The sequence below is a fragment of the Hippoglossus stenolepis genome, chromosome 17 (assembly GCF_022539355.2).
Source record: "Hippoglossus stenolepis isolate QCI-W04-F060 chromosome 17, HSTE1.2, whole genome shotgun sequence".
NCBI lineage: Eukaryota > Metazoa > Chordata > Actinopteri > Pleuronectiformes > Pleuronectidae > Hippoglossus > Hippoglossus stenolepis.
In genome coordinates, this window is record NC_061499.1 from 2751189 (window position 1) to 2777323 (window position 26135).

Sequence of the window (26135 nt, forward strand, 5' to 3'; positions counted from 1 at the left end):
ATGGGCCGGCGGACCAATCACAGGATCAGAGATCTGGAGCCAATCCCAGGGCTGCTGTGCCTTTATCAGTAACACGTAAACATCAATAACAGAATAATCACCAAAATAAATACACAAATATTACATGTGATTATGATTTAAATAAACTTTATTGATCATCTGCAGCTTAAAATACTACAACATTAAAATCAAAGACAACCAGTGAAATATCTTCTGTCAAATGTGACGCCGTCGTGACTTTATGGTTAAAAACACTAAAGTTTCCTGTCCAGTGATTTGAAATGAGAGTAGAACACAACCTGCATGTTTCAATCAAAGTGTCTCTGACTTCATAGTTTGAAACGACAGAACAAACACAGATGATTGGATCTCTGAAGATTATCATGAACCACTTTATCGTAAATTATGACTTTTTATATCCTCCATGTTTTCTGGAATTTTTTTTAACAATAATCAGCAGAACATAAAAAAGAGCTGATTTGGAACTTTTATCCCGGAGTTTACAGTTTCAACAAAAATGACACAAACATAATACAGTTCATTTTGTATTTACACAACATTTGATTTATTAACACGGAACATTCTTCTGTCTGTTTGTTTCAATGACATCAGAGGTAACTGTCCAATCGGAGAGGAGGAGGGAGGGGCCAACACCAGCTAGTTGTTTCTATCCACATCTCCTCCGTCTGTCAGTATCGTCCTCTGTCAGTTGTCGTCCTCTGTCAGTATCGTCCTCTGTCAGATGTTGTCCTCTGCCGGTTGCCGTCCTCTGTCAGTTGTCTTCCTGTGTCAGTTGTCTTCCTCTCCCAGCAGCCAGTACGTCCTCATTGGACCTTTCCCCTTCACCTGGATTTCTCCTCTGAGCTCTAATGTGAAGCAGCTGAATTCCTGCAGAACCTGACGAGTCGCTTCTGACACATGAATCTTCAGAGCTGCAGACAACAGACATCATGTCAGTGAACCTGGTTGTACTTGTGCATATGTCTTTGTGAGGAACATTCTCAGCCTACAACCTACTGTTTGAGGGTTAAGACTTAGCATTATGGTTAGGTATTTAGTTTGGATGGCTAGGGTTGTGTGTGTGTGTGTGTGTGTGTGTGTGTGTGTGTGTGTGTGTGTGTGTGTGTGTTTTACCCTCTCCGTTGGTCTCCATGCGTGACGTTGTGTTGACCGTGTCTCCAAACAGACAGTACCTGGGCATCTTCAGCCCGACGACACCGGCACAAACTGGACCTGAATTCACACAACAACAAAAATCATGTAGTGTATTTAATAAATCCCATGACACACACACACTCACTCGCACTCGCACACACACACACACACACCGCTGTGTATGCCGATGCGGAGCAGCAGCTGCTGATTCGCTCGATGTCGGGTCCTGAAGCTCTTCACAGCGTCCAGAAGGGCGAGAGACATCCGGGCCACCTCCCGAGCGTGGAATTTACCGTTCCTCACCGGCAGACCAGACACCACCATGTAGGCATCGCCAATAGTCTCCACCTGGGGGCAGTGTTCACAAATGTTTTGGATTTGCTTCTCACTCAGATTTTAATGTCCCAATGACGTAGATCGAACACCAGCAGCCAACATGTAGCTCAGATTTTAACCAGGAAGAACCTGAGAGCGGAGGTTCCTTACGTGACAAAGGCTAACATGCTAACATAGCTTAGCACAGACTGAAGCGGTGAAAGTGGTTCTACCTTGTAAACATCGAAGTTGTCGATGATGGCGTCAAAGCAGGTGTAGAGGTCATTCAAAAAAGTGACCACCTGCAGGTAGAAAAACAACATTTAAACCTCCTGCTGCAGATTCACAGAGTTCGAATGTTTCGTTACTAGATGGAGTCTTCTGAGTTCTGCTGAGTTCTGCTGAGTTCTTCTGAGTTCTACTGACCTGCAGCGGCGTGCTCTCAGCAGACAGCGCGGTGAAGCCGACAATGTCGCTGAAGTAAATGGTCACAGAGTCGAAAGCTTCAGCCTGAACCGTCTCACCTCGTTTCAGCTGCTCAGCGACTGAACTGTCATAAACAGACAAAACTGACATCATCAGAACAATCATGTAGTATCTGATACTGTCGTATAGTTATTGTAGTGATATCTGATGCAGCATTACTGCAGTATATGTACTGTGGTAGTATTTGATGCAGTATTACTGCAGTATAGTTACTGTGGTAGTATCTGGTAGAGCAGTGCTTCAGCCTTGCGTTTCTCCTCGTGGTACGCCTGCGTTCTCTCCTCCACCAGCTCCTCCAGGTTGTTGGCGTACTGCTCCATCCGAGACAGAAGGTTGTCCAGGATGTTGGAACCATAACCTCTACAGACAAGACAGGTGTGTTTGAATATACAACAAACACAGACACAGACACACACACACACACACACACACACACACACACACACACACACACACACACACATCTGTTGCCGCCGGCAACAGATGGCCTCAGTTAGATCAAGACAGGAGCAGTTTTTGTGTGTGTGTGTGTGTGTTTGTGTGTGTGTTTGTGTGTTTGTGTGTTTTCTGGTCTAACACATAAAGAGGCTACAGAGAAAAACATGAGTTTGTTGTTTTCACATATAAAACAGTCACTTTATTAGGGACACCTGAGGGGGAGGGGAGTGGTTTTTCTTCTCCTCTCTGAAGAGGAGAGTTTCATCTCTCAGCTGAATGAAGCAGAGCAGGGAGGATGTTTCAAACTGGTTCTCTTGTATCTGACACACACACACACACACACACAGACACACACACACACACACACACACACACAACACACAGACACACAGTATCTGACACACACACCTGTGTTGTTTCCCCAGCAGGATCTTGATGGTGCTGAAGTCCGGCCGCTCGCTCAGCTCTTCGCTCCAGCAGCGGTGCATCAGGACTCCGAGCTCCTCGCTGTGACTGTGGAAGCAGAGGGAGGGACGCAGGGGGGGGGCACCACCCCGAATCACCGCCTGGATGATCTCTGGGGGGGGGGACAGTCATACATCTGTAATGTATAATAGTAATAATAATTCATATATATATATATATATACATACATGGAGTATTTTAGGATACAGTATTTAGTAAGTAGTAGTCGGAGCTGCTGCTGATCAGTTTACTCTGAATAATATGAACCAGCCTCTGTTCTTCATCCTCCGCTCTGTTATAAACATAGTGTCCACTGGAGGGTGCTATCTATCTATCCATCTATCTATTCATCTATCCATCAGTTAGTGTTGGACTTGTCTCCTGACGACCTCTGACCTTTAGGATTGAGGGTTTGAGTGTCGAGGTAGAAGACTCCTCTCAACAGAGCCACTTCCTGCAGGATGACCCCAAAGCTGTAGACGTCTCCCTTCTGAGTTCCCCCGGGGGGGGGGCCGTCGGACCTCAGCAGTTCTGGAGCCGTCCACAGTTTACCTGCAGGGTACATCTGTTTTACATGTAGTTTACAGGACTGATCACATTCTCTTTACTCCAGTAAAAGTACAGGCTCTGGAATGTCTCAACGTATGAATGTTGCCCTCGTGTCTACTGACTGTATCGGTTCTAATCAGACTGAGACTATTTGAGAGAAGAATATTTCACTTAAACGCCTCTGACTTCAAATCAAATCTAAAACTATCAACTAAAAACAGGTTATGTGTACGATGTGTTGAATGAAGTTTTCCTCATTTATTACGTTTTTAGGAACCGTCACCTCGACCGATGTGAATGTACAGATCAGACAAGATGATAAATATAGATATTGTGTGCTCTTATTTTGAAAGATGATCATTAACACGCTAACACCTGCAGTAAAACTCACCTGTTGTTTTAACATTTTAAACCACACCCACAGTGATGATGTCACACAGGCATAGGTGACTGCTGATTGACAGGTAGTCAAACATAAACAGCGTGTGTGTGTGTGTGTGTGTGTGTGTCGTACGTGCGTAATAAGCGTGTGTGTCCTCGGGGCAGCAGCAGGTGCGGAGACTCTGCAGACCGTAGTCCGTGATCTTCAGGACGAAGCGACTGTCGACCACACAGTTGGAAGACTTCAGGTTGCCGTGGGAGACGATGACGCTGTTGTGGAGGAAGGCCATCCCCTTCACATAAAGAAAATCATTAACACTGACTTCACAGCAGCTGAGTTAATGTTGGTCGTCAGAATAATGAGGGAACACACACTGAATTCAGTTAGTTGTAATCTGCAACGTTACCACTAGACGTCACTAAATCCTATAGACTGAACATTTAAATACTGGTGGGGAAATCTCCTTTTCTTTCATTTGCCTCAAAGTTGATTATGATGGAGTTCGTACGCTCACGTTCAGCAGCTGGATGAAATAACTTCCTGTCTACAGATGAAAACCATCAGAAGTTTGGACTCTAACCAGACTGTGAGTGTGATCTGTGCACGTGTTAGTCATTTGTTACCTAATCTTTCTGAAAGATCATTTTTCGATGGACTGAACATAGAGACCCTTCACTGTTTGATTGACAAGTGATCCCAGAAGGACTTATTGTAGCTTTTAGAACCCCCTGGTGTCCACATGAAACAGTGAAGTCAGTGTCATTGTTTCCATGGAAACAGCTCTGCCCTGCTCTGCCGTGGTGACAGGTCGTTACCTTGACGATGTCAGTGATGAGAGAGTATCTGAACATCCAGTCCAAAGTGATGCTGTCGCTCTCCATCAGGTCCTGGAAGGAAAACACACACACATCGGTCTTTCTACACATGTGAGGAGCGTCACTCACCTCAAGCATTCGCTGGACCTTGACCCAAACATGAACCTGGTTCCACCCTGGACCCTGAAATCAAGTCTGAACCTAGTCATAGTATTAATAATGTGTGAGTAATAATAATGAGTAAATTGTGCCCCCTAGTGACAGAAGCAACAATCCTCAACCAACGACACTAATAAAATGTTGCTATATGTTAATGTTGAGGCACTAGCAATAATATACTGTACATACTGATAGAACGCTAGCAGTTGCACTGCAGGACTTTTTAAAGTGAAACCACGAACGCAGCACTAGGCTCTTCTGTTTTATGATCTAAATGGGGACCTGCAGGTCTTTTATGACATGTCACAGTCACATGTCATGTTTTACTGAGACTCTGGATGGAGCGGTCATTCCTTTTATATTTTATTACCTGAGACAAGGAGGAGGTGGAAAGTTTTCTTTAAATGTATTCACATTAGTTGTGCAGTATTTTTCTTCTCGTGTACTGTAGTATAATCTTTTTTGTCGAGTGTGTTCCTTTTCTTTATCACATGTCCGGAAGATTTCTACCAGATTTTGCTCTGTAAAGTTTTGTTGCCTGAAAGGTTTCAGCAGTTAGTGAAATGTTGTCTTTAGACAATCAAACACTGAGTTAAAATGAGAAAACGCTGTGTGGAGGTTTACAGATGAGACTTTGCTGCTGTGCTTTGGAAAACGTCTTCCTCCACTCAGAGCAAAAAATAACTCAAAGCGCCCGAGCTGCTCTTTGTTGAACTGACCCTGTGAGATCCAGGGGTCATCTGGCAACAACCCAACCCACACCGCCCACATCAACCTACAGCAGGCTGACATGTTGCTAGGTTACAGTAGCAGGAGGTTGCTAAGTTACAGTGCTGACAGATATGTATAACTGGGAGGTGGAGAGAACATCTGTCTGAAGGAATGTTAGAAGACTCCAGCAAAAACACATGGAGCTGACAGACAGCTTCTAGAGTCAATGTGAGGATGGATATAGAGTGCTGTCGCTTGATGAGGTAACGAGAGGATTAATGGTGGGATACAGAAGAGTGTAAATGGCTGATAAGAGGGTATGGCGAGCTGGTATTGGAGTAAAATCATTCAGAGTTAGGAGTTGATGGAGGGGTATACAGATTCATGAAGGGTTGACAGAGGGGTAGTGAGGGGCACAGATGGACTGATAGTCAGGTATACAGGGTTCATGGGGGGTATGGAGTTGGTGGTTGCAGTACTTGTAGACTGCCTCTGGGGCAGTATTCTGTGATGATGCACATGTTCGGTGCGTCAATGCAGGCGCCGATGAAGTGAGTCAGGTGCTCATTCTGGACATCACGCATCTGCAGGAGGAGAGACTGCATGTTCAAAATCATCAAAATCCCAAATTCAAAGCACTTAGCATCAATGTCAGTAGGTTGATCGGCTGGTTAGGCCGTCAGGTAGATAAGTCCGTAAGTAAGAAGCTACAACTCCCACCAAGACCATTAGCATCTTACAAAGAAAGCACTGATGCCCCCAACAGTAGGGTTAGCAGGTAGTTCATTAAGAAGTAGGTGTGAAGGTTCATTGGTAGATACGTCCTTCAGTGGCTGAGTAGGTAGATATAAAGATGGACCTATGATCCGGTCAGTCGGTAGGTAGGGGGATCAGTACATCAGGTCTTGGGAAGCTAAACACCTAGGTTGGTCGGTTAGTCAGCTGATGGGCAGGTAGTAGGTTGGTAGGCAGGTTGGTCAGTTGGGAGTTAGGTCAGTTTGTAAGATCTGACACTGGCTTCAAATCCAATAAGCAAGGCAGTGATCACTCAATCAAGTACTGATACATACTCAATGGTCAATCTAAGAAGGTTTGATTCTCACAAAGACCATAAACATTCTATCTACAAGGTTACTCAGTGGTCATGGTTACGTAGTCGGTCAGGAGGTGGACTTCTTACGTGTTTCAGCTCAAACAGAACCTTCCTGGTCAGCTCAATACGCTTCTTGTTGATATATTTGATGGCAGCTAGATTTCCCTGCAGAAGACAAAATCAGCAAGATTACCACATTACTCACTCCACCATGACAACATACTAGTGTGTCAGATGTTTGTCAGCAGGTGGTGTCAGGCAGTGTCACACCTTGTAGTATCCAGTTTTGGTGTAGATCTGGAAGTTTCCCTCCAAGGTCATGAGGGAGCCGCAGTTGGATCCTTTCTTCAGAGAAACAGTCCAGTCAATAGTTAGTGCAAATTATCATCTGTACTGAGAACCCACAGGAATCCCACACGGTTCCTCCAAAACAAAATAAATATTCAGTTTCTATCAACACTTTTTCACTTTAAAGAAACAGCTTAATTAAAGTGAGTTTGATGTTTGAGTGTGAACAAGGAGAAAGTTTCCTCCTTCAGTCCCTGAACGTCAGGTAACTTTGATGAGTGGGTTCAATCTCCTATGAGAAGACCTGACTGATTAAACTGATAAACTTCATCACTTGGACACTGAGCCCAACAGAGTTAATCATCATATGTGGCTGCAGGGGGCGCTGTCGATCAGTAACAGTTTCATAGTGTGTTTTATCTTGTTACCAGAGACATGGTGAGTCGGCTGCAGGCTCTCTTCAGGACTTTATCCAGGTTGCTCATCTGGACATCGTCCCAGGACACTCTCCACAGCTGAGCTGCCAGCTCGCTCTCCAGCTTCAACTTCCTGTTCAAACAACAGGAAGACAGGTGTGTGCGAGTTGAACAGTGAGACACACACAAGGTCTGCTTCAGACTGAATGTCAGGACTTCACTGATCTTATTAGTTTGTTATGTTACCTGTCCTTTTGTTTGTGAGCAGGATTACGCAAAAACAACTGATCAGATTTCCAGTAAAATGTTGAAGTTTGTCTTGTTTCATTAACTGAGGGCATAAAGGGTCCTCATGATTATAGAAGAACAAACATGAGTGTGTGTTTCACCTGCAGATAAAGATGGTCACCGTAACGATGATGACAAAGATGAAAGACATCACTATGGCAACCATCTGATGCATCGAAACTGTACCTGAAGAGGAGATGGAAGGCGTATCAAAGATTGATGTAGTAGCGGGGCTGGTTATGTAATTGCAGCTCTTTGTGGAGGCGTGTGCTCGTACGTGCGAGGCAGGACGGTTTGTCGTTCTTGAAGCCACAGTCCGGAACATCTGGAGGCGGAGATCCACCTGGCCACTGGAAGCTCCGCCCACTCTGCATGAGCAGCTGTTTTATACTGCTGTTGTACACACACACCACCTAAACACACACACACACACACACACACACACACACACACACACACACACACACACACACACACACACACACACACACAGGAAAGTGGTTTAACTTTTTGTCTGGTCGTGGTGACATCACACACACACACACACACACACACACACACACACACACACACACACACATTTAAAGGTGTGGTCAGGTACTTTTACCTGAAACTCTCCAGAGTCGACGTCCGTCATGTCCCAGACGGCAAAGTCCATCTCTCTGTCCCCAAACTCGTCCATCTCCACCACACCGATCACTCCTACAGACACACACACGTCGTCATCTTCACTAAACATATTCAATTAGTGAGAGAAAACTTTACTGTGACTGCGTTGTTTGTGTTTCCTCAAATTAAAACGAGCCAATTAAAAGTCTCAAGTAACTGCCGGGGGCGTGGCCAACACAAGCAAAGAAAAAGATAAGTGTGTGTGTGTAGATGTAGAATTCTGCCTCTCCCCCCCGATGCAGAGTGATTAATGGCTCTGTCTGTGTTCCAGTGTCTGTGTCCTGTTGGGGAAAAGCAGCAGAGGCGAATAGAGACTCGTTTATCAGTGACATCAACACACTCAGTGCATCTCTCTGTCTCTGAGCCGGCAGCACAGTCACACAAACACCAACCGTCACTTCCCATTCACTTTCATTCTGTGCACATTTCATCACAATATGAAAATGATAAAGTAAGGAGAGGCTGCAGGAGACCAGCACTGAGCCTGGTCTGTCCACGTCCAGCAAGAGATGACTCGGGTGATCATCGTGACCGTGCTGCTGCTCCGTGTTCCTGGTAAACTGTTGCACATGAGGGCAACACGCATGCACGTGCACCCCCGCTGCCGCTATTACACTGAATTCATTCTATGGGAAACGCTGTAGAGACACTGACCGAGCTTAGCTAGCTTAGCTAGCTTAGCTAGCTTAGCATCACAACTGACCCACAGCTCATCCTTAGACTGAATTTACTGTGACTCTGTCCAGTATGATGTAATCCTGCTGATGGACGTGGTGAAACAGAACCTCCCTGTCGGAGGTAATAAACTCAGACAGTATCATATGTGATGGGGGCGGGGCGGGGGGGTCAAGAGGTTAAACTGGGGAAACAATCAACTTATTGGAAAAGTCATTGATTAGAAGCTGAGTCAATCAGAAGATCAATACAAGGTTTTAAACAACAGCGACGCGGGGAAACAGTTTAATTTCATTTAACTTGAATTCAGTTGAGTTTTTCTTATGTCAGGTTTGCTGACACATCGCTGCACTTTGGCCTTTGACCTTGCTGATGTCAGCATGGTGACATTCGTTTCCTGCAGTAGGAACAAAGTAAGAATCTGGTTTCATGCAGCTCCCTCTGGAGGCTGGGGGTGGGCTGCTCGTAAAAACAGACCCTAACCCTAACCCTCAGCTTTAAGTAAACGACGAGGCTCCGCTGAGAGCCATCAGGGTCAGAGGTCCCGACGAGCTCACTGATCAATAAACACTGAAAAACACACGTTTCCTCCGCCACGTCCTGAAGAAGGATTCAGATTTATTTTACTGCAAAACTAACAACAAACTAGTTTTATTCTCACACACATGAAACATTTGGCTAAAAACCAGTAGGTTTAAAATGTGCAATATGTTGATCACTGTCATACAGACATCTAACTTAGCTTAGCATAACAACTGTGTAAATGGGAGACATCTGGAAACATGAAGAAACAGCTGACTTAGCTAATGCAGGATACAGATGGGAACATCTAACTGAACTTAGCACAACTGTATAAAGGGGAAATAGTTTAGCATTATAGATATATATATATGAATAATAAACACAAAGGATGAACATTTTCTGGTGAAATGTTTTAAGATGATTTGAATATGTATAGTTTATGTCGTCTCTTTGCAGAACGTGAATATAAAATATCAAAGTGCCGTTGGTGTCGTGTCAATTTGTCGTGCTGTAAATCTCGGCTGTGTCTGATCTCATTAGTCGGTCGTCTCCAGCTGAGGTCAGCAGTCAGCCTGTCACTTCCTGTGATGGATGTTTGTTTTCCACACCTGGAGCTTCTACCCCCCTTCAGGCACAACCAGAGGGAAATCGGACTCTAACTAAAACAGAGCAGGACCTGAGAGACAGACCTGATTTAAATGAAGACCATGAGACACCTTCAGTCTGTTGACTCCCAACTGTCCTCTTGTCATATCATATCTTATTCTGTCTTGTTTTATGCTGTTAGTCTTTGGTTGTCTGATTCTGTCCAGTAATGTATTTTTTATTTGAAAGTAGAGAAGTGACAAGAGCAGCTGGGCCTTCACACAACAACCCCAGGACCAACGTGCCAGACTACCAAGACCATCAGGACATCCTGTCTCGTCTTGTCCCTCCTGTCCAGTTTCCTTATGTCCTGTTTGTCTCATCCCGTCTGGTATTTGTGGTTCTGCTTCTCAGTCTGTGTTTGTGGACGCTCAGTGATCTGTCTCTAACAGTTTTACCGCCTCAGTCTGTTGTGTATTTTTCCATCCACATGATAAAATGTCTCATCTGTTTGTCTTCAAAATGTTTCACCATCTCAAACAACAGAAAAGTTATTTTCTTAAAAACCAAATGACTGATTTCATGTTTAAAACAACACGTGTCTGAGGGATGGAGACGTTTTTCCAGTCGATAAACTTTAGGTCAGATAAACTGCTCCGCTGATGAATCCCAGGCTGTTATTCTTTCTTTCTGGCTTTGAAAGTCGGTGGTGAAACCGTCAGACTGACTCGACGCAAACCTGAGTGGACAAACTTCAGCTGCTCTTCAGGTCAGAAGTGATTGTTGGAGACAAGACGTTTCTATGTATCAAAAATAGAAAACACGTTTCCTAAAAGACGGTGGAAAATGATGAGGCCGTGGACGTGCACTCCAACGTCCTGCAGGGGGCATCATTATAGTGGGGGAGGGGGGTTGACTGTAATAACACAAATAATCTGAGACATGAAGTTTGTTGATGAGAGAGAAACCAGTTTATCGCTCAGCTCCACCAATCAACCACTCGTCGGTAACTAATGGACCCTGACCAACTATCCAATCAGGGATCTCCGTGCTCTGTGAGGTCACCATGAGAAAGAGAGGCAGGCATTTCCTTTCACACACACACCTGTCAGTATGTCAGCGGGGAGATAGCGTGTTAGCGTAGCGCTGCAATGTAAATGTGTACCAGCTGGAAGTGACACTGGGAACATGGAGACCGGACTTCTGAGACCAAAACCACCAACCAGGACAGGAAAACCACAGGGAGCGCTCTGATTGGATGATCAGACATGACATCGTAAAGACAAGGACTGTATCCGTTCAGTTACCATGGTGATTTGACCCGATAACAAGTGAACGAGCTCCACAGATCTGAAACCATGAAGTTACCTGAACAACCACAAATCCTGCTTCAGAGTTCAGGCCTCTGCTCTCTCTCCTCTCTCTTGAGATCATGTGCATTATGATTTGTTGCTATACAAATAGACTCAGTGTTTTTTATTGCACTGTGAGATATTTATGTTCTGTGGTTTTTGTATTATTTTGAATCCTGACTTTTCTCATCCAGCTCTGTGATTTGATTGGCCGACAGCTGAGCTCAAGGTTCCCATGCGTCTCTGAAAAGCTTCCAGAACAGTCTCATGAGAAACATCTGTCCTCACCTGGGAATGTTCTGTTCCACATCCTCCTGGTCACCAAGTCCTGTTCCGGTCTCAGGACAACCCCCGGTCCTCTGTGCTCGCTCAGAGTCTCATTCAGAGCGTGAGCGTAGAGCATCACTCCGTCGTGGAAGCCTCCAGCGATCAGGTTGTACTGAAACAGAACCACGTTAGATTCATATTGACGTTCAGTGGGATTGAAACATGTTATGATTTGAAGGCATGTATCAGAAAAACTTTATATGATCTTCTGTTCATTTTTAAATGTCAATCAAACATCAGGATACGCTTCGTTAATGTCTTGTTTTTTTCCTCTCACATGCAAACAATGAACCGAAGAACCAGGAACCATCAGATGATTGAGATTATTCTGCTTTAAAAAAACGAGCTCTGCTTCATGTAAAACACTCAAGTCTCTGATCTCCTGTTAGCGCTAACGTTGCTAACGACAGCGTCACAGTGTGTACGTACCAGAGAGTCTTCGATGGTGAAGTTGAATAATTTCTTTGCGTCGGTCTTCAGAGTTTCAACAAACTGACGATATTCTGGATTCTGAGGCTCCAGGTACGTCAACACCTTCACACTCTGACAACAACAACAACAACAACAACACAACAACAGGCAGAAAATAAATTACAACAAACAACAACATCACACTTGTTTAAAAGAACGTTCTCTCACCCTGAAGGCGAGTTGGGCGCTGAAGTCGTCCTGGTCCCCTCTGTACCAGGGTCTGACTGGGCCTCGCCCCCCCAAACCCTCAGCAAACAGATCAATAAAGAAGAAGACATATTCCTTCAAATCCACCCCCTCCTTCCAGAACTGCACCATCAGACTCCTCAAGATGTCCCAGGAGCAGCACAGGTACACCACTGAAGAAGACGGACGACAGGAGTTCAAATGACACTTTATTGAACTCAACTTGATTTTTTTCCTCCTTTATCTTTCTTGTCTTTATATTTTCTTGTGTTTTTCCACCATCAACATAATAAAGAAACAATGGGCCCCAGACATGTGACAGACACCAACAGCCACCTACACCAGTCTGTGGTTGTGTTGTCTCTTTGTGGTTGTGTTGTCTCTTTGTGGTTGTTTTGTCTCTTTGAGGTTGTTTGTGTCTCTTTGTGTTTTTGTGTATCTTTGAGGTTGTTTTGTGTCTCTTTGTGGTTGTTTTGTCTCTTTGTGGTTGTTTTGTGTCTCTTTGTGGTTGTTTGTGTCTCTTTGAGGTTGTTTTGTGTCTCTTTGTGGTTGTTTTGTCTCTTTGTGGTTGTTTTGTGTCTCTTTGTGGTTGTTTTGTCTCTTTGAGGTTGTTTTGTGTCTCTTTGTGTTTGTTTGATTGTCTTTGTTAACATGTTCAGTCAGATCCATGAACACATTGGACCAAAAAGCAGGTCGGAGTGAACCAACACACGCTTCAGATTCAGTGTCTGGTTTCCTCCTCTGAGGTTTACTGTCCCTGACTGATGACCTCACTGCTTGGCTCGTAGGTAACCATGGTGATTATCACTACCTCCACCCCCTCCTCTAACGAGAACGGTCTGGCAGGAAACACTCGTTAACGCTCATATCAGCTACAGATCACTGGTGGTGTGATCTCCACTCAAAACAGACGGAGTTGGACATGTGATGTGTTCACACAGGTGATTATTGATAATTATAACAACTTTCACCACAATTACTCACACTCACAAATTATTGTCCTTTCTTTTTTAGGTTAGTTCACTTTTTAGATCATTATTAAAGGCAACGATTTTCCAGTTGTTGTCTTGGCTTTTGATTTGTCGTATAGGAATAACTTCGTATCTGAGAATAAAAACTCAACCTTGGAAACAGACATTAAATAAATATTTTATGTTATTATATTTATATTATATATAATTATAAATCTGTTCTCCCAAAACATTCAGCATCACCTCAGCAAAGAGCAGAAACACATAAACCATCCTCCCTGCTCCGCCAGACACCCGCCCCCCCCCAGGTGTCCCTAATAAAGTGACTGTTTCACATGCGAAAACAACAAACTCATGTTTCTCTGTAGCTTCTCACACACACACACACACACACACACACACACACACACACACACACACACAGTAACCATAAAGTGTTGCCAGCGGCTACAGATGGCCTCAGATCATGAGCAGTTAGTGTGTGTGTGTGTGTGTGTGTGTGTGTGTGTGTGTGTGTGTGTGTGTGTGTGTGTGTGTGTGTGTGTGTGTGTGTGTGTGTGTGTGTGTGTGTGTGTGTGTGTGTGTGTGTGTGCTGTGTGTGTGTGTGTGTGTGTGTGTGCTGTGTGTGTGTGTGTGTGTGTGTGTGTGCCTGTGTGTGTGTGTGTGTGTGTGCGTGTTTGTGTATATTTGTTGTGAAGTCGATCAACATGAAACTCTCCTGGTTCAAGTATCAACACAAAAGGGTCTTTGATGGAAAAAAAAGTTTCAATGTTGAGTCCACAGTTCCCATGGTGCATTTCACTAACAATCAGCCAATCACAGACCTTGAGCTTCTGTGCCGAGAGCTGCCAGTGGCTGATGGAAGCTCCCAGGAACAGATCTGCACTTATTTTGCTGAATCAAACCAAACTCAAAACCAAAGGGTTCCTGTTTATACTGGCACGTGCACGCCCAGTGTACATGAGTAGGAATGGAGATTAAAACTGAATTAAAACTCTCTGACGGCACTGACATGTCACAAGTGTTTCTGATCAGTGAGTGAATATAATGTGACGTAAAAGACCATAAATACACCACCACACTTACATTTAATCGTTAAAGCCGCGGTTACATTCATAACTTCCATCTTTGTTCATCGTTACAATGCCCTCTGGGTTAGTTAATGGTTAGGTCTGTTAGCTTTAACTGTGGTTGTGTTACAGAGTGTTTTTATCAGCTGACATTGAAAACAGCAGCAGACAAATATGTCTCAGTGTGTATTTACCCTGGTTTCTATCAGAATAACAGGCTTTATAGTAAAGTACATAAACATATATGTGACCAAAAACAAGAAGAAAATATAGGAAGAACTTTGCTGCCCTAAATTCCTTTTCCTGATTATTCACAGGTGTGAATAACACACACACACACACACACACACACACACACAGACACACACACACACACACACACACACACACACACACACACACACACACACACACACACACACACACACACACACACACACACACACACACGATCTACTCTCTGGCCCTTACTGACTAAATCTATTCCTTAACCTCTAATCCTGAAATAAATCCCGACCTGTATCCGACCTGAGCTCTTTAGAAAATGACCTTACAATGAAGGAATGTGGCTGAGTCCTCACAAAGATAGACAAACAGGAGCCCGAACACACAGACGGAGTCAGTAACTACTGGAGCAAACAAATCGAATAATAATTAACCATCATTTAACGAGGAGAAACGGCAGGAGGAGAAAAACAACATGGAGGAGGAGAGAGGGAAATAAAGACGAGAAGAGCAGTCGTCCTCTAACCAGAAGGTTGGCTGTTCGATTCCCAGGCTTCCCCATCTGCATGCCGAAGTGTCCTTGGGCAAGATGCTGAACCCAGAATGGCCCCTCATAGATGTTGAATGCACTAAATGTTAGTCGCTTTGGATAAGATCGTCAGCTAAATGACATGTAATGTAATTAAACAGTGGAAACAGTGAGTGATATCATTTTTGTCAGGAAGCAAAGAAAGAAAGAAGGAAGGAAGGAAAGGGAAGGAAGGAAGGAAGGAAGGAAGATGGCTGACCTCTGCCATGCTCTCTGATCTCCTGCACAAGAGACTTGAAGTTGACGTCAGCCTGGATGACGTGGTCTCGGGTGGTGATGTTGCGGTTGCCTAGCTGCGTGTACAATCCCTCTATTGCGAAGTAGCATTGCCGGTCGTCGTTGGCGTCCTTGTTGTCACTGAAGATGAGCATGGCGTGCTGCCGCCAGCCGAACTTCTCCTGGATCCTGTTGCCAAATTCACCCAGCTTCTTGTGGGTGGGGCCCGTGTTGGTGACCGCTGCGTAGAGATCAAAGCCGATAGCGCGGGCGCCGGCTGTCACCATGGGAACCCCCCAGTGGGTTGTGAAGCGGGCAACAGGCGAGGAGGAATAGTCGCACCCGGGGCCGATAAAGGCCCAGGGATCATGGGACATCTTGAGGTCAACAGCAACCAGTGGTGCCATAGAGTCCGAGCAGAAGCCGTCGCGGTTTTCTGAGCTGCCGTTAACGAGCCGAAGCTTTAGGCCCGGCAGCAGCCAGGGGTCAGAGTTCACCCGCTGCACCGCCTGGTGGAGTGCCGGCGCCACGCGAGGCCATGCCCACGCATAGTCTGTATTAGTGAGAGGCAAGATGGCTGCCAGGATCACCTCCTGAAGATCCCCTGAGGTGTTGTCAGCTGAGAGCGAGGACTCACCTGACGGCGCGAGGAGGAGGAGGAGGAGGAGGAGGAAAGAGGGAGGCCACAACCCGGACGGCATAATGACGAGGAGCCCAACAACCTGTCAGACGAGCTGCAGGGAGAAACAGACCACAGTCTAGAATTATGAATAAAACCTTTCCACAGTTTCATGAATCTTTTCTAAATAAAGTCTGAATGTAAAAAGAAACACACGGCTCCCGTTCAGCCGCTGCTGGGACTTCTGGGAGATTGGCCCACGTGTTCATGTGAACTGCTGTCGTGTATTAGCGCCATTTACGAATCAAATCCTTTATTTTGTTTATCGTTAAAAACGTATAACCCACAGATTAATAAAACATCATAATGGAAATAATATTTTACACACTGGACCTTTAAAGGACACACAAACACACAGTTAACACATACAAACATCAACACTCTATTAAACTAACTGAAGAACAGAATGTAACTGACGTGTTGTTATTGAAAATATGAGGATTCATTTGAGCTCAGTGAACTTGTTTAGTCAAAGTGTTGAAACCTCGATGTGTCGTCAGATTAAAATTCATCTATTAACGCTTCATCGAACGAGCAGCAGAAATGAAACTGAAGCCGTTTTACCTCAGTGTCACAGACAAGATGGAACTCAGATACTGTGATGATCACGTTTGTGTGTACTGTATGTGAGTCTGTCTATATGTGTGTATGTGAGAGTGTGTGTGTGTGTGTGTGTGTTTGTGTGTGTGTGCGTGTGGTCTGTGTGTGTGTGTGTGTGTGCGTGTGGTCTGTGTGTGTGTGTGTCTAGTGTGAGTGTGTGTGTGTTTGTGTATGTGTGTGTGTGTGTGTGAGTTTGTCTATATGTGTGTATGTGCGTGTGTCTGTGTGGCGTGTGGTCTGTGTGTGTGTGTGTCTGTGTGAGTGTGTGGTGTGTGTGTGTGTTTATGTATGTGTGTCTGTGTGTGTGTGTGTGTGTGTGAGTCTGTCTATATGTGTGTATGTGCGTGTGTCTGTGTGAGCGTGTGGTCTGTGTGTGTGTGTGTTGTGTGAGTGTGTGTGGTGTGTGTGTGTTTGTGTATGTGTGTCTGTGTGTGTGTCTGTGTGTGTGTGTGAGTCTGTCTATATGTGTGTATGTGCGTGTGTCTGTGTGAGCGTGTGGTCTGTGTGTGTGTCTGTGTGAGTGTGTGGTGTGTGTGTGTGTGTGCGTGTGTCTGTGTGAGCGTGTGGTCTGTGTGTGTGAGTCTGTGTGAGTGTGTGGTGTGTGTGTGTTTGTGTATGTGTATGTGTGTCTGTGTGTGTGTCTGTGTGTGTGTGTGAGTCTGTCTATATGTGTGTATGTGCCTGTGTGAGCGTGTGGTCTGTGTGTGTGTGTCTGTGTGAGTGTGTGGTGTGTGTGTGTATGTGCGTGTGTGTGTGTGTGTGTGTGTGTGTGTGTGTGTGTGTGTGTGTGTGTGTGTGTGTGAGTCTGTGTAAGCGTGTGGTGTGGTGTGTGTGTGTGTGTGTGCCATTGTTCTCCAGCAGTCTTCAGTCTTATGTAAGTGTTGTTGCGAAACAGCAGCAGAGACGAATGAAGAACACACAAACACACCGAGTGGATCAAACACGTCAGGAACACGACAGCACGCAAGGAACACGCAGGAACACGTCAGGAACACGACAGGAACACGACAGGAACACGACAGGAACACGTCAGGAACACGACAGGAACACGACAGGAACACGACAGGAACACGTCAGAACACGACGGAACACGCGAAGACGTAACCGTCAGGAACACGACAGGACTCAGAACACGGGAACACGACAGGAACACGACAGGAACCGCCAGAACACGACAGGAACACGACAGGAACCGTAGAACGGAACGACGAACACGACAGGAACCGTCAGAACACGACAGGAACCGTCAGGAACACGACAGGAACACGACAGAACACGTCAGTAACCGTCAGAACACGCAGATCGAACACGTCAGACGTCAAACACGAACCGCGCAGACACGACAGGAACACGTCAGGAACACGACAGGAACCGACAGGAACACGTCAGGAACCGCGAACCGCCAGAACCAACGGAAGTGAACGAACCGCAGAGAACCGGAACCGTCAGGAACCGTCAGCCGGACGTCAGAACCGTCAGGAACCGTCAGGAACCAGAACCGTCGCAGACGTCAGACGCCAACCAACACGCCAGTAACATAGGAACACGTCAGGAACACGTCAGGAACACGTCAGGAACACGACAGGAACACGTCAGGAACACGTCAGGAACACGACAGGTCTCAAAGTTTGGTTCAGTACTGTATAGGGAGAGCCTTCGTTGCTTAGCGACAACGGGGTGAGGTTGTCGGGCCTTCGAAAGTCTAGTTGTGCTGATGTGACGCACTCGGTCTTTAAATGCAAAGAATTGACACAGCTTGTATCTGTATCAGTGGGTTGGGCTGCAGGGGGCGCTCCTGAGGACCCTTTCTGACATTTAGGTGGCATCAGCTATTGTCTTTGGCGTGATCTACTTCTCGACAGCTGACAAGAAGAGACTGGACAGGTGGTTAAACCAAGTGCGGGTATGAAGGAGAACCAGTGCTGCCCCCTGCAGGCCACCATCACATCAGCAGCTCTTACATCAGAGCTGTAACTCCCCTTCAACCACGAGTCATTTAAACTGTGAAATACGTCAATGAATTCTCAACAACTTTGCAATCCTGTTTACAATGTATATATTATTACTATATATATATTATTTCTATTATATATTTCGTCATATTTATACTGCATGTTTACTTCTGGATTACTTTTGTATTGATGCCTCTTATTTACACTTTTCCCTCTGCTGCTGTAACACAACAAAATGTCCCTAATGATAAAGAGTTAACTTATCTTATTTTAACTTATCTTATCTTAATCTATCTTATCGGAGCTGACAACATTAAATATTTATCGACTCATTTAGAAAAAACTTGGTTTCAGAGTTTATTCTGATACAAATATCAGAGATCACCTTTTATCACAAGATTGTTATCTTGTGATAAAAGGAATATATATATATATAAATCCGTCAAACAGGGGCTGCAGTGAACTCTTAGTTTTAAGATTCAGGGACAAGTATATTTGAATATCACCCGCAAAGCAGTGGAAAGAGACATCATATTTTTCAAATATTGATGCTAGGGGCAGCATATATAATGAAAATAGGATGGGGCCTAGAACGGATCCTTGAGGGACACCAGAGGAGTAATCACCCAGGTGGACAGAGAAACTCCTATCTGATAAGTATGACTGAAACCACCTAAGTGCTGCACCTCCCTACAGAGTTTTCCAAACGTGACAACAGGACTGAGTGAACGAAGCTGTCGGAAGCAGCCGTCACGTCAGAGCTGTTTCCGTGCTATGACGCCGTTTGAACCAGACCGGAACTTTTCATACCCATTATTGTCGATTAGAACTTTTTGCAGCTGGGTGAGAGATACCTTCTCTAGGACTTTGGACAAGAAAGGCCGTTGAGAAATGGGCCTGAAGTTAGAGAGAACAGAGGAGGCTGCCAACAGCATGTTTGAAGGCAGCTGGGACACAACCAGAGAGAAGACAGGTGTTTATCAGTGACAGAATACAGGAGCTAACAGTGTCAAAGAGAAGATGAGCAGGGATGTTATCTGAGGGGCAATTTGTGGGCCGCAGATGGTGGCACCACCTCGGATAGGGAGGAGATTGATGTGGGCTCAAACGGATCATCCACAGCTGAGCGCATAGGAGGGATAGGGGGGGTGATGGTCAGTGGGCGTAGTTAAAGATGAAAGAACTGACATTTTCTCAACAAAGAATTTAAGAAAAGAATCACAGAGACCAAGTATGATATAAACTCAGTTTCTGTATGATTCCATATGACACTTGGAGTTTGTCCTTTTCCAGCTTCTCTCAGCTTTCTGAGAGCGGGTCGAGTCGTTTAACCAAGTTCTGGAAGTGCTTTGGTGCGTTTCATCCTCTCAGGAGCAACAGGTTGAGTTACAACGAGAGATAAGCTCATCAGCACTGAGAACTTCACTTCCAAGTCATAGAGCACAGAGTCTTTAAAACAGCAGAGAAGTGCAGCAGCGTTTGATGGTTGATTATACGGAGGCAGAGCAGGAGCAACACTCTATATCCTCCTGTACATCAAGAATGTGCCACTTGAATTGATGTTATTTATATAAACACTATGAAATATATATATATATTTATTATATAAACACATCATATACACTTTCTATTAAATAAAAGTTATCTCAGAAATATGTGAGTTTCATTTTCACCTCAGAATATTTCAGGAAATATCAGTTTATCAGTGAATCTGTTGAATATTTAAATGCTTTGATTATTGATCATAACAAAGGTTCCAGGTGAAGTTTGTTTCAGGTCTTTACCTGCTCAGGTCAGTTTGATGCTTCCTGCAGCTTCATGTGTCCAGAAGAAGAAGAGGAGGGAGAAGAAGAAGAAGAAGAAGCAGAAGAAGAAGAAGAAGCAGAAGAAGAAGAAGAAGAAGAAGAAGAAGCAGAAGAAGAAGAAGAAGCAGAAGAAGAAGCAGAACAAGAAGAAGCAGAAGAAGAAGCAGGTAAAGAATCGGGATCTGTCCGGGTTCACACCGGAGAAGGTCGTGCCCGCAGCTCTCTGTCGGTCCGTAACGTTTCCGGTTGTGTCTCGCGCTGACCGTAGATTGAAGAACGGGTCCGTCCCATTTGTTCCCGGTTGTTCTCGGTTCAGTGTCGGTGTTCCACTCCGGTCTGTCAGTGCACACACCGAGGCGCACCAGCGGGCACGCGCACACGGGCACACACTTTTGGTGGTGAAGTTGGGGGGCGGGGCGGTGGTGTGTGGTTGATGACGAGGCCCAGGGGACGCACGTGTACATGTGTTTGTGCACGCGCATGTAAATTAATCACTTTGAGTTTAATTCATATAACAACTTAGACTAGCTCTATTTATGGCGCCACCTGGTGGAGGCTTCACTTAATAATATGTTTACACACATGGTTATAGTTCCATACACAGATGACTGTATATAAAGATGATCAGTGACTGTATATAAAGATGATCAGTGACTGTATATAAAGATGATCACTGACTGTATATAAAGATGATCAGTGACTGTATATAAAGAAGATCAGTGACTGTATATAAAGATCATCAGTGACTGTATAAGAGGATCAGTGACTGTATATAAAGAGACAGTGACTGTAAGAGATGATCAGTGACTGTATATAAAGATGATCAGTGACTGTATATAAGAGGATCAGTGACTGTATATAAAGATGATCAGTGACTGTATATAAAGATGATCAGTGACTGTATATAAAGAGATCAGTGACTGTATATAAAGAGGATCAGTGACTGTATATAAAGAGGATCAGTGACTGTATATAAAGAGGATCAGTGACTGTATATAAAGATGATCAGTGACTGTATATAAAGAGGATCAGTGACTGTATATAAAGATGATCAGTGACTGTATATAAAGATGATCAGTGACTGTATATAAAGATGATCAGAATATAACCATCAGTGACTGTATAAAAGACCATCAGTGACTGTATATAAAGAGATCTGACAAAAGATGATCAGTGACTGTATATAAGAGATCAGTGACTGTATAAAGATGATCAGTGACTTGTGCATCAGTGACTGTATATAAAGACCATCAGTGACTGTATATAAAGAGGATCAGTGACTGTATATAAAGATGATCAGTGACTGTATATAAGAGGATCAGTGACTGTATATAAAGATGATCAGTGACTGTATATAAAGATGATCAGTCACTGTATATAAAGACCATCAGTGACTGTATATAAAGACCATCAGTGACTGTATATAAAGATGATCAGTGACTGTATATAAAGAGGATCAGTGACTGTATATAAAGATGATCAGTGACTGTATATAAAGGGATCAGTGACTGTATATAAAGGGATCAGTGACTGTATATAAAGATGATCAGTGACTGTATATAAAGAGGATCAGTGACTGTATATAAAGATGATCAGTGACTGTATATAAATATAAAGATCAGTGACTGTATATAAAGAGGATCAGTGACTGTATATAAAGAGGATCAGTGACTGTATATAAAGACCATCAGTGACTGTATATAAAGAGGATCAGTGACTGTATATAAAGATTATACAGAATGATGACAGCAGAGCTGTGGTCATGAACATGAATCACCGATAAGAGGAAACAAGGAAATACGACTGAATGTTTATTTATTATGAAACAAGACAAGCGTCAGAACTACGACATAAACAATCGTTTATTGATTGAAAGACTTTGTTGAACTGTGAATATTTTGATTCTGATATGAAAAGAACGTTTATCAACATTCTGATGTCACCACTGTTACGTGATGTCAGAATTCGTGTGAGTGTTCATAAAGTAAATGGACAACACACAATGGACCACTGAGTGTGTGTGTGTGTTTTAACAGGATACACCCGGTTGACCAGGAAATCACTTTGTAACACAAACACTCTTTGTAGCTCTTCCTGGAAATGATCACCACACACACACGCACACACACACACACACACAATACACATTCCAACCCCACACACACACACACACACACCAAACACGCTCCACCCTCCCCCCACACACCTCCACCCTCTCCCCCCACACCTCCACCCCCCCCCCACACACACACACACTCACGTTAATGAAAACCCTCTTGAGTGCTTCTCTTCACTTGAACGCACCAAACTGTCCAGTAGTGATGTCACTGATAGGCCCCGCCCTCTTTTTAGTGGTTAATTGAAACCCGTCAGACTGTAAATAAAGACGCATCTCTACTTCCTCCCACCATCCACAAATGAAACGCTGCCAGTGACAGCCACCAGGGGGCGGTCGAGTAGCTTTTGGGAGCAGTCTATGGTTCAAACTGGAACGAATCAACCAGCTGCTAATGTGGAGACAGGAAGTCGCCTCGATTATGAAAAACGTCAAGTTTGAATGTTTTCAACTAAAAGTTTTAATATTTTCTATATTAGAGAAAACTCTGTTGTCACGGAGATGAAACTGAATCATGTGACATCACCTACACTGTAAGAACATTGGACTCCAGACGTTCAAAGTTCAGATTGAGCTTCATACTGTGGATGTTTCTTCTTCATGTTCCACAATACACTGCTGCTTCCTGCAGGTGATTGACAGGTGAGATGTTCCTGCTAAACCAACTGTAAAAACTGCCCGGTTACTTTTACATACATTTTTAAAAGGTTCCGTTCTACTTGTGTATTTGTACAATGACCTATTTACCTCCTGTTTTCATTGAGTTGGTTTGTTTGTTAGCAGGATTTTGCTAAAACTCCAGAATCAGCATCTGAAGAATGTGGTTTGAAAATCAGACATGTTTGAAGGACAGACATTTATGAGTGTGTGTGATTTGGTTCAGTTATGAACTCTACTGAATGATGTTCTACGTTATGTCTCTTTAGAAAAACAGACGGGTGTAATTTACCGACATGAAGTTAACCCACAGAAAAATCTGTTCCTGTAAATGAATCAAATGAATTTATTATCAAAGCCATTTACTTTTCAGATGATCGACTTTAACAGTTACAAACATTAAGTCCTTTAACATTAGTCAGTGAATTTCTAGTTTCTACATCACAGGTCTACATCACGTTTTCTGTCCAGTTTCACAGCATCAGACTGATCTGCTCTGTCCACTCTGTCCCTGCAGATGGACCTGCTCTCTCTGAGTGACCGGTCTTCAGGTGGTGGACCAGGTACTCCCTCCTGGTGAACGTCCTCCTGCAGAGTCCACATCGGTGCGGTCTGTCCCCGGTGTGGATCTTCAGGTGTCTCTCCAGACTCTCCTTCCTGCTGAAGTCTCGGCTGCAGAACCTGCAGCGGTACGGCTTCTCTCCGGTGTGGACCCGTTTGTGGATCTCCATCCTCCTGATGGAGCTGCACTTCTTCCCACACACGTCGCAGGTGCTGCCCAGCTCTTTGTGGGACCGCAGGTGGTCTCTGAGGTTCTCCGTCGAATCCAGACAGTCCCCACAGGCCCCACACCGGTTCTCGGGTTCCTTGCAGTGGTTTTCAGCGTGCCGCACCAGAATCCCCCGTGTGTAGAAGGAGTTTCCACAGACCCTGCAGCTAAAGGACTTGGCAGGACTCTGGAAGGGCGCCCTCTGTCTGCGGAGGCTGCAGGACATCTGGTCCTGGTCCTGAGCTGTGTTTTGTCTTATGTGTTTCCTCAAAGTTCGTCTTGAGCTGAACTCTCGACCACAGCTGCCGCAGACCAGCAGCTTCTGTTCTACAGATGTCTCAGGTGTCTGGAGACCCGGTTCAGACAGAGCGTCTCCGCTGTCTTCAGTAGGCGATTGGACAGCAGAGTCCCCATGATGCTGTGGAGGTAGACACCCAGGTTCTGGTCTCATGAGGTCTGACGGGCTCCAGAGAAACTCCTTCTCTATGTGGGACGAGATCTGAGTGGACAAAGAACTTCCCTTGTCATCGTTGCTTCCCATCAGCCAATCAGGACTCGATGTGAACTCCTCAGAACCTGAAGCTCCACCCCCCTCCTGTTTGATGTGCAGACTGAAACTCCGCCCCCTCGGCTGCTGCTCTTCCTCTGTGGTGGAAATGAGCAGAAAACCTGGAGGATAAAAGCAAACATGCTCAAAAAAAAACACGAAGAAGAAATCAGACATCCAACATTTAATGAACTGTAAAAAACAAAAAAATATAATTTTATCTTTTATCTCATGAATTGGAAAACAACAAACTTTAAAACCCTGGTTACTATGGTAACCTCCACAGGAAACTACCAACCTTCCTGCTGAGAGTGGAACTCCTCCAGCGTCACGTGACCCTCATCCACTTCCTGTTTGACAGTGAATGCCTCAGGATGATCTTCAGTAGGTTGAGGCCCCGCCTCCTCCCGGTATGACTGAATCTGATTGGAGAGATGACTCAGGTCTGTTTCAGGTCTCTCCCTAAGCCAATTAGGACTTGATATGAACTTGATGTTGCGGTCTTCAGGTCCTGAGGCCCCGCCCTCCTGTTTAATGTGCAAATCGAAGCTCCGCCTCCTCATCGGCTGCTCTTCTTCTGTGGCGGAAACCAGCAGAACACCTGGAGGATAAAAGCAGCTGTTACAGTTTATAATGTCACACTGTGTGAACGGTGTGTGGTTGCCACTCATTTTGTGTTTTCTCTGATGGGCGAGTAGATTTAATTTAAATAATATCGACAAATAAAAGATATTTCCGATTAAATCACGTGTTTATACAGTAGAACTCTTTAAATGAACCGCAGCAGTGACCCCTGGTGGTTAAACCCGCAGGTCACAGTCGACGGACATTTTCTTTATGAAAGCAACAAAGAGCAGAAGTCTGTCCACCGACCTGCCGGTGTGTCCCCCGGTGTGTCCCCCGGTCGTCCTGCGGTCTCCAGCAGCTTCCTCTGTCTCTCGATCTCCTGCTTCAACCGGAACACGTCGTGTTCGTATTCGCTGATCGTTCTGGACAAACAGCGGAAAATGTCGTCGGTGACCGCGGAGAGCCGCTGATCCACGAGCAGCCGCAGCGCGTCGAGCCTCAACATGTCGGCACCGACAGACACGATCCGACACCGGGACCCGGAGCAGCCGAGGGTTCGAACACCGACAGACACTGAGAGGACGAGGCGGACCGGAAGTCTTCAACATAAGAGCCGCGGTTATTTTACTACAGATGTTTGAGTTCAAAACATCTGCCTGAAGTTTCTGACGCTCGTCATTTCTCATCAAATAATACATTTGTACAAAATAATAAATAGTCTAATTTTAACCGAGTCTCAAAATAATGCACCGTAGTTTTATTCTGAAAGTTTAGATGTTTCAATTCAGGGAACTTCCGCTGTTACACACCAGTCATAACTGACAAGTGAGTTCACAGGTAGTGTGGCTTCGAACTCGTCCACCAGGGGGCGTCAGGGGGCACTTCCGGGGCCGGGGGTCATCAAAGATCCAGAGACATGTTTATATTTACATCTCAGACCCCTGAGGATCAAAGGATCCTCAACAATAATAACCCTTATGTATTTACACCACATCAAAGGCCTCAAAAGGGTCTTAAAATAAAAA

General features: G+C 44.8%; 2 protein-coding genes across 5 annotated transcripts; both read right to left on the reverse strand.

The window, feature by feature from the left end:
• Positions 1-130: 130 nt before the first annotated feature.
• Positions 131-20838, reverse strand: npr1a (natriuretic peptide receptor 1a). Of its 2 annotated transcripts, none has more exons than XM_035182298.2 (22): positions 20718-20838; positions 15402-16152; positions 12330-12520; positions 12120-12233; positions 11652-11802; positions 8168-8262; positions 7838-7973; positions 7662-7746; positions 7285-7405; positions 6839-6913; positions 6656-6733; positions 5955-6059; positions 4606-4677; positions 3923-4082; positions 3256-3411; positions 2803-2971; positions 2170-2316; positions 1897-2020; positions 1704-1772; positions 1329-1503; positions 1135-1233; positions 131-932 (listed from the first exon to the last, which is right to left on the reverse strand). In XM_035182298.2, the coding sequence occupies exons 2-22, from the start codon at positions 16117-16119 to the stop codon at positions 790-792; spliced, it is 3183 nt and encodes a 1060-aa protein (XP_035038189.2). In that variant the 5' UTR covers positions 16120-16152; positions 20718-20838; the 3' UTR covers positions 131-789. The 2 variants fall into 2 exon arrangements, with proteins under 2 accessions (XP_035038189.2, XP_035038187.2); XM_035182296.2 differs by having other exon boundaries at positions 20434-20838.
• A 2734-nt stretch (positions 20839-23572) lies between these two features.
• LOC118124474 (zinc finger protein OZF) lies at positions 23573-25760 on the reverse strand. 3 transcript variants are annotated; one of them, XM_035182325.2, is made up of 3 exons: positions 25417-25760; positions 24842-25120; positions 23573-24665 (listed from the first exon to the last, which is right to left on the reverse strand). In XM_035182325.2, exons 1-3 carry the CDS (start codon positions 25613-25615, stop codon positions 23701-23703), a joined length of 1443 nt encoding a protein of 480 aa, XP_035038216.1. In that variant the 5' UTR covers positions 25616-25760; the 3' UTR covers positions 23573-23700. The 3 variants fall into 3 exon arrangements, with proteins under 3 accessions (XP_035038216.1, XP_035038215.1, XP_035038214.1); XM_035182324.2 differs by having other exon boundaries at positions 23573-24641; positions 24842-25144; XM_035182323.2 differs by having other exon boundaries at positions 24842-25144.
• Positions 25761-26135: the final 375 nt, after the last annotated feature.

Bases quoted from the DNA above. Each gene is read 5' to 3' on its own strand.
- npr1a (XM_035182298.2), bottom strand. From the start codon at position 16,119: ATGCCGTCCGGGTTGTGGCCTCCCTCTTTCCTCCTCCTCCTCCTCCTC. The intron at 7,747-7,837 runs GTACGAGCACAC...TCTCCTCTTCAG, and splicing joins CAAACCGTCCTGCCTCGCAC to GTACAGTTTCGATGCATCAG. The intron at 1,504-1,703 runs GTAGAACCACTT...CACTGCCCCCAG, and splicing joins ACAACTTCGATGTTTACAAG to GTGGAGACTATTGGCGATGC.
- LOC118124474 (XM_035182323.2), bottom strand. From the start codon at position 25,615: ATGTTGAGGCTCGACGCGCTGCGGCTGCTCGTGGATCAGCGGCTCTCC. The intron at 25,145-25,416 runs GTCGGTGGACAG...TTTATCCTCCAG, and splicing joins ACCGGGGGACACACCGGCAG to GTGTTCTGCTGGTTTCCGCC. The intron at 24,666-24,841 runs GTTGGTAGTTTC...TTTATCCTCCAG, and splicing joins GTTCCACTCTCAGCAGGAAG to GTTTTCTGCTCATTTCCACC.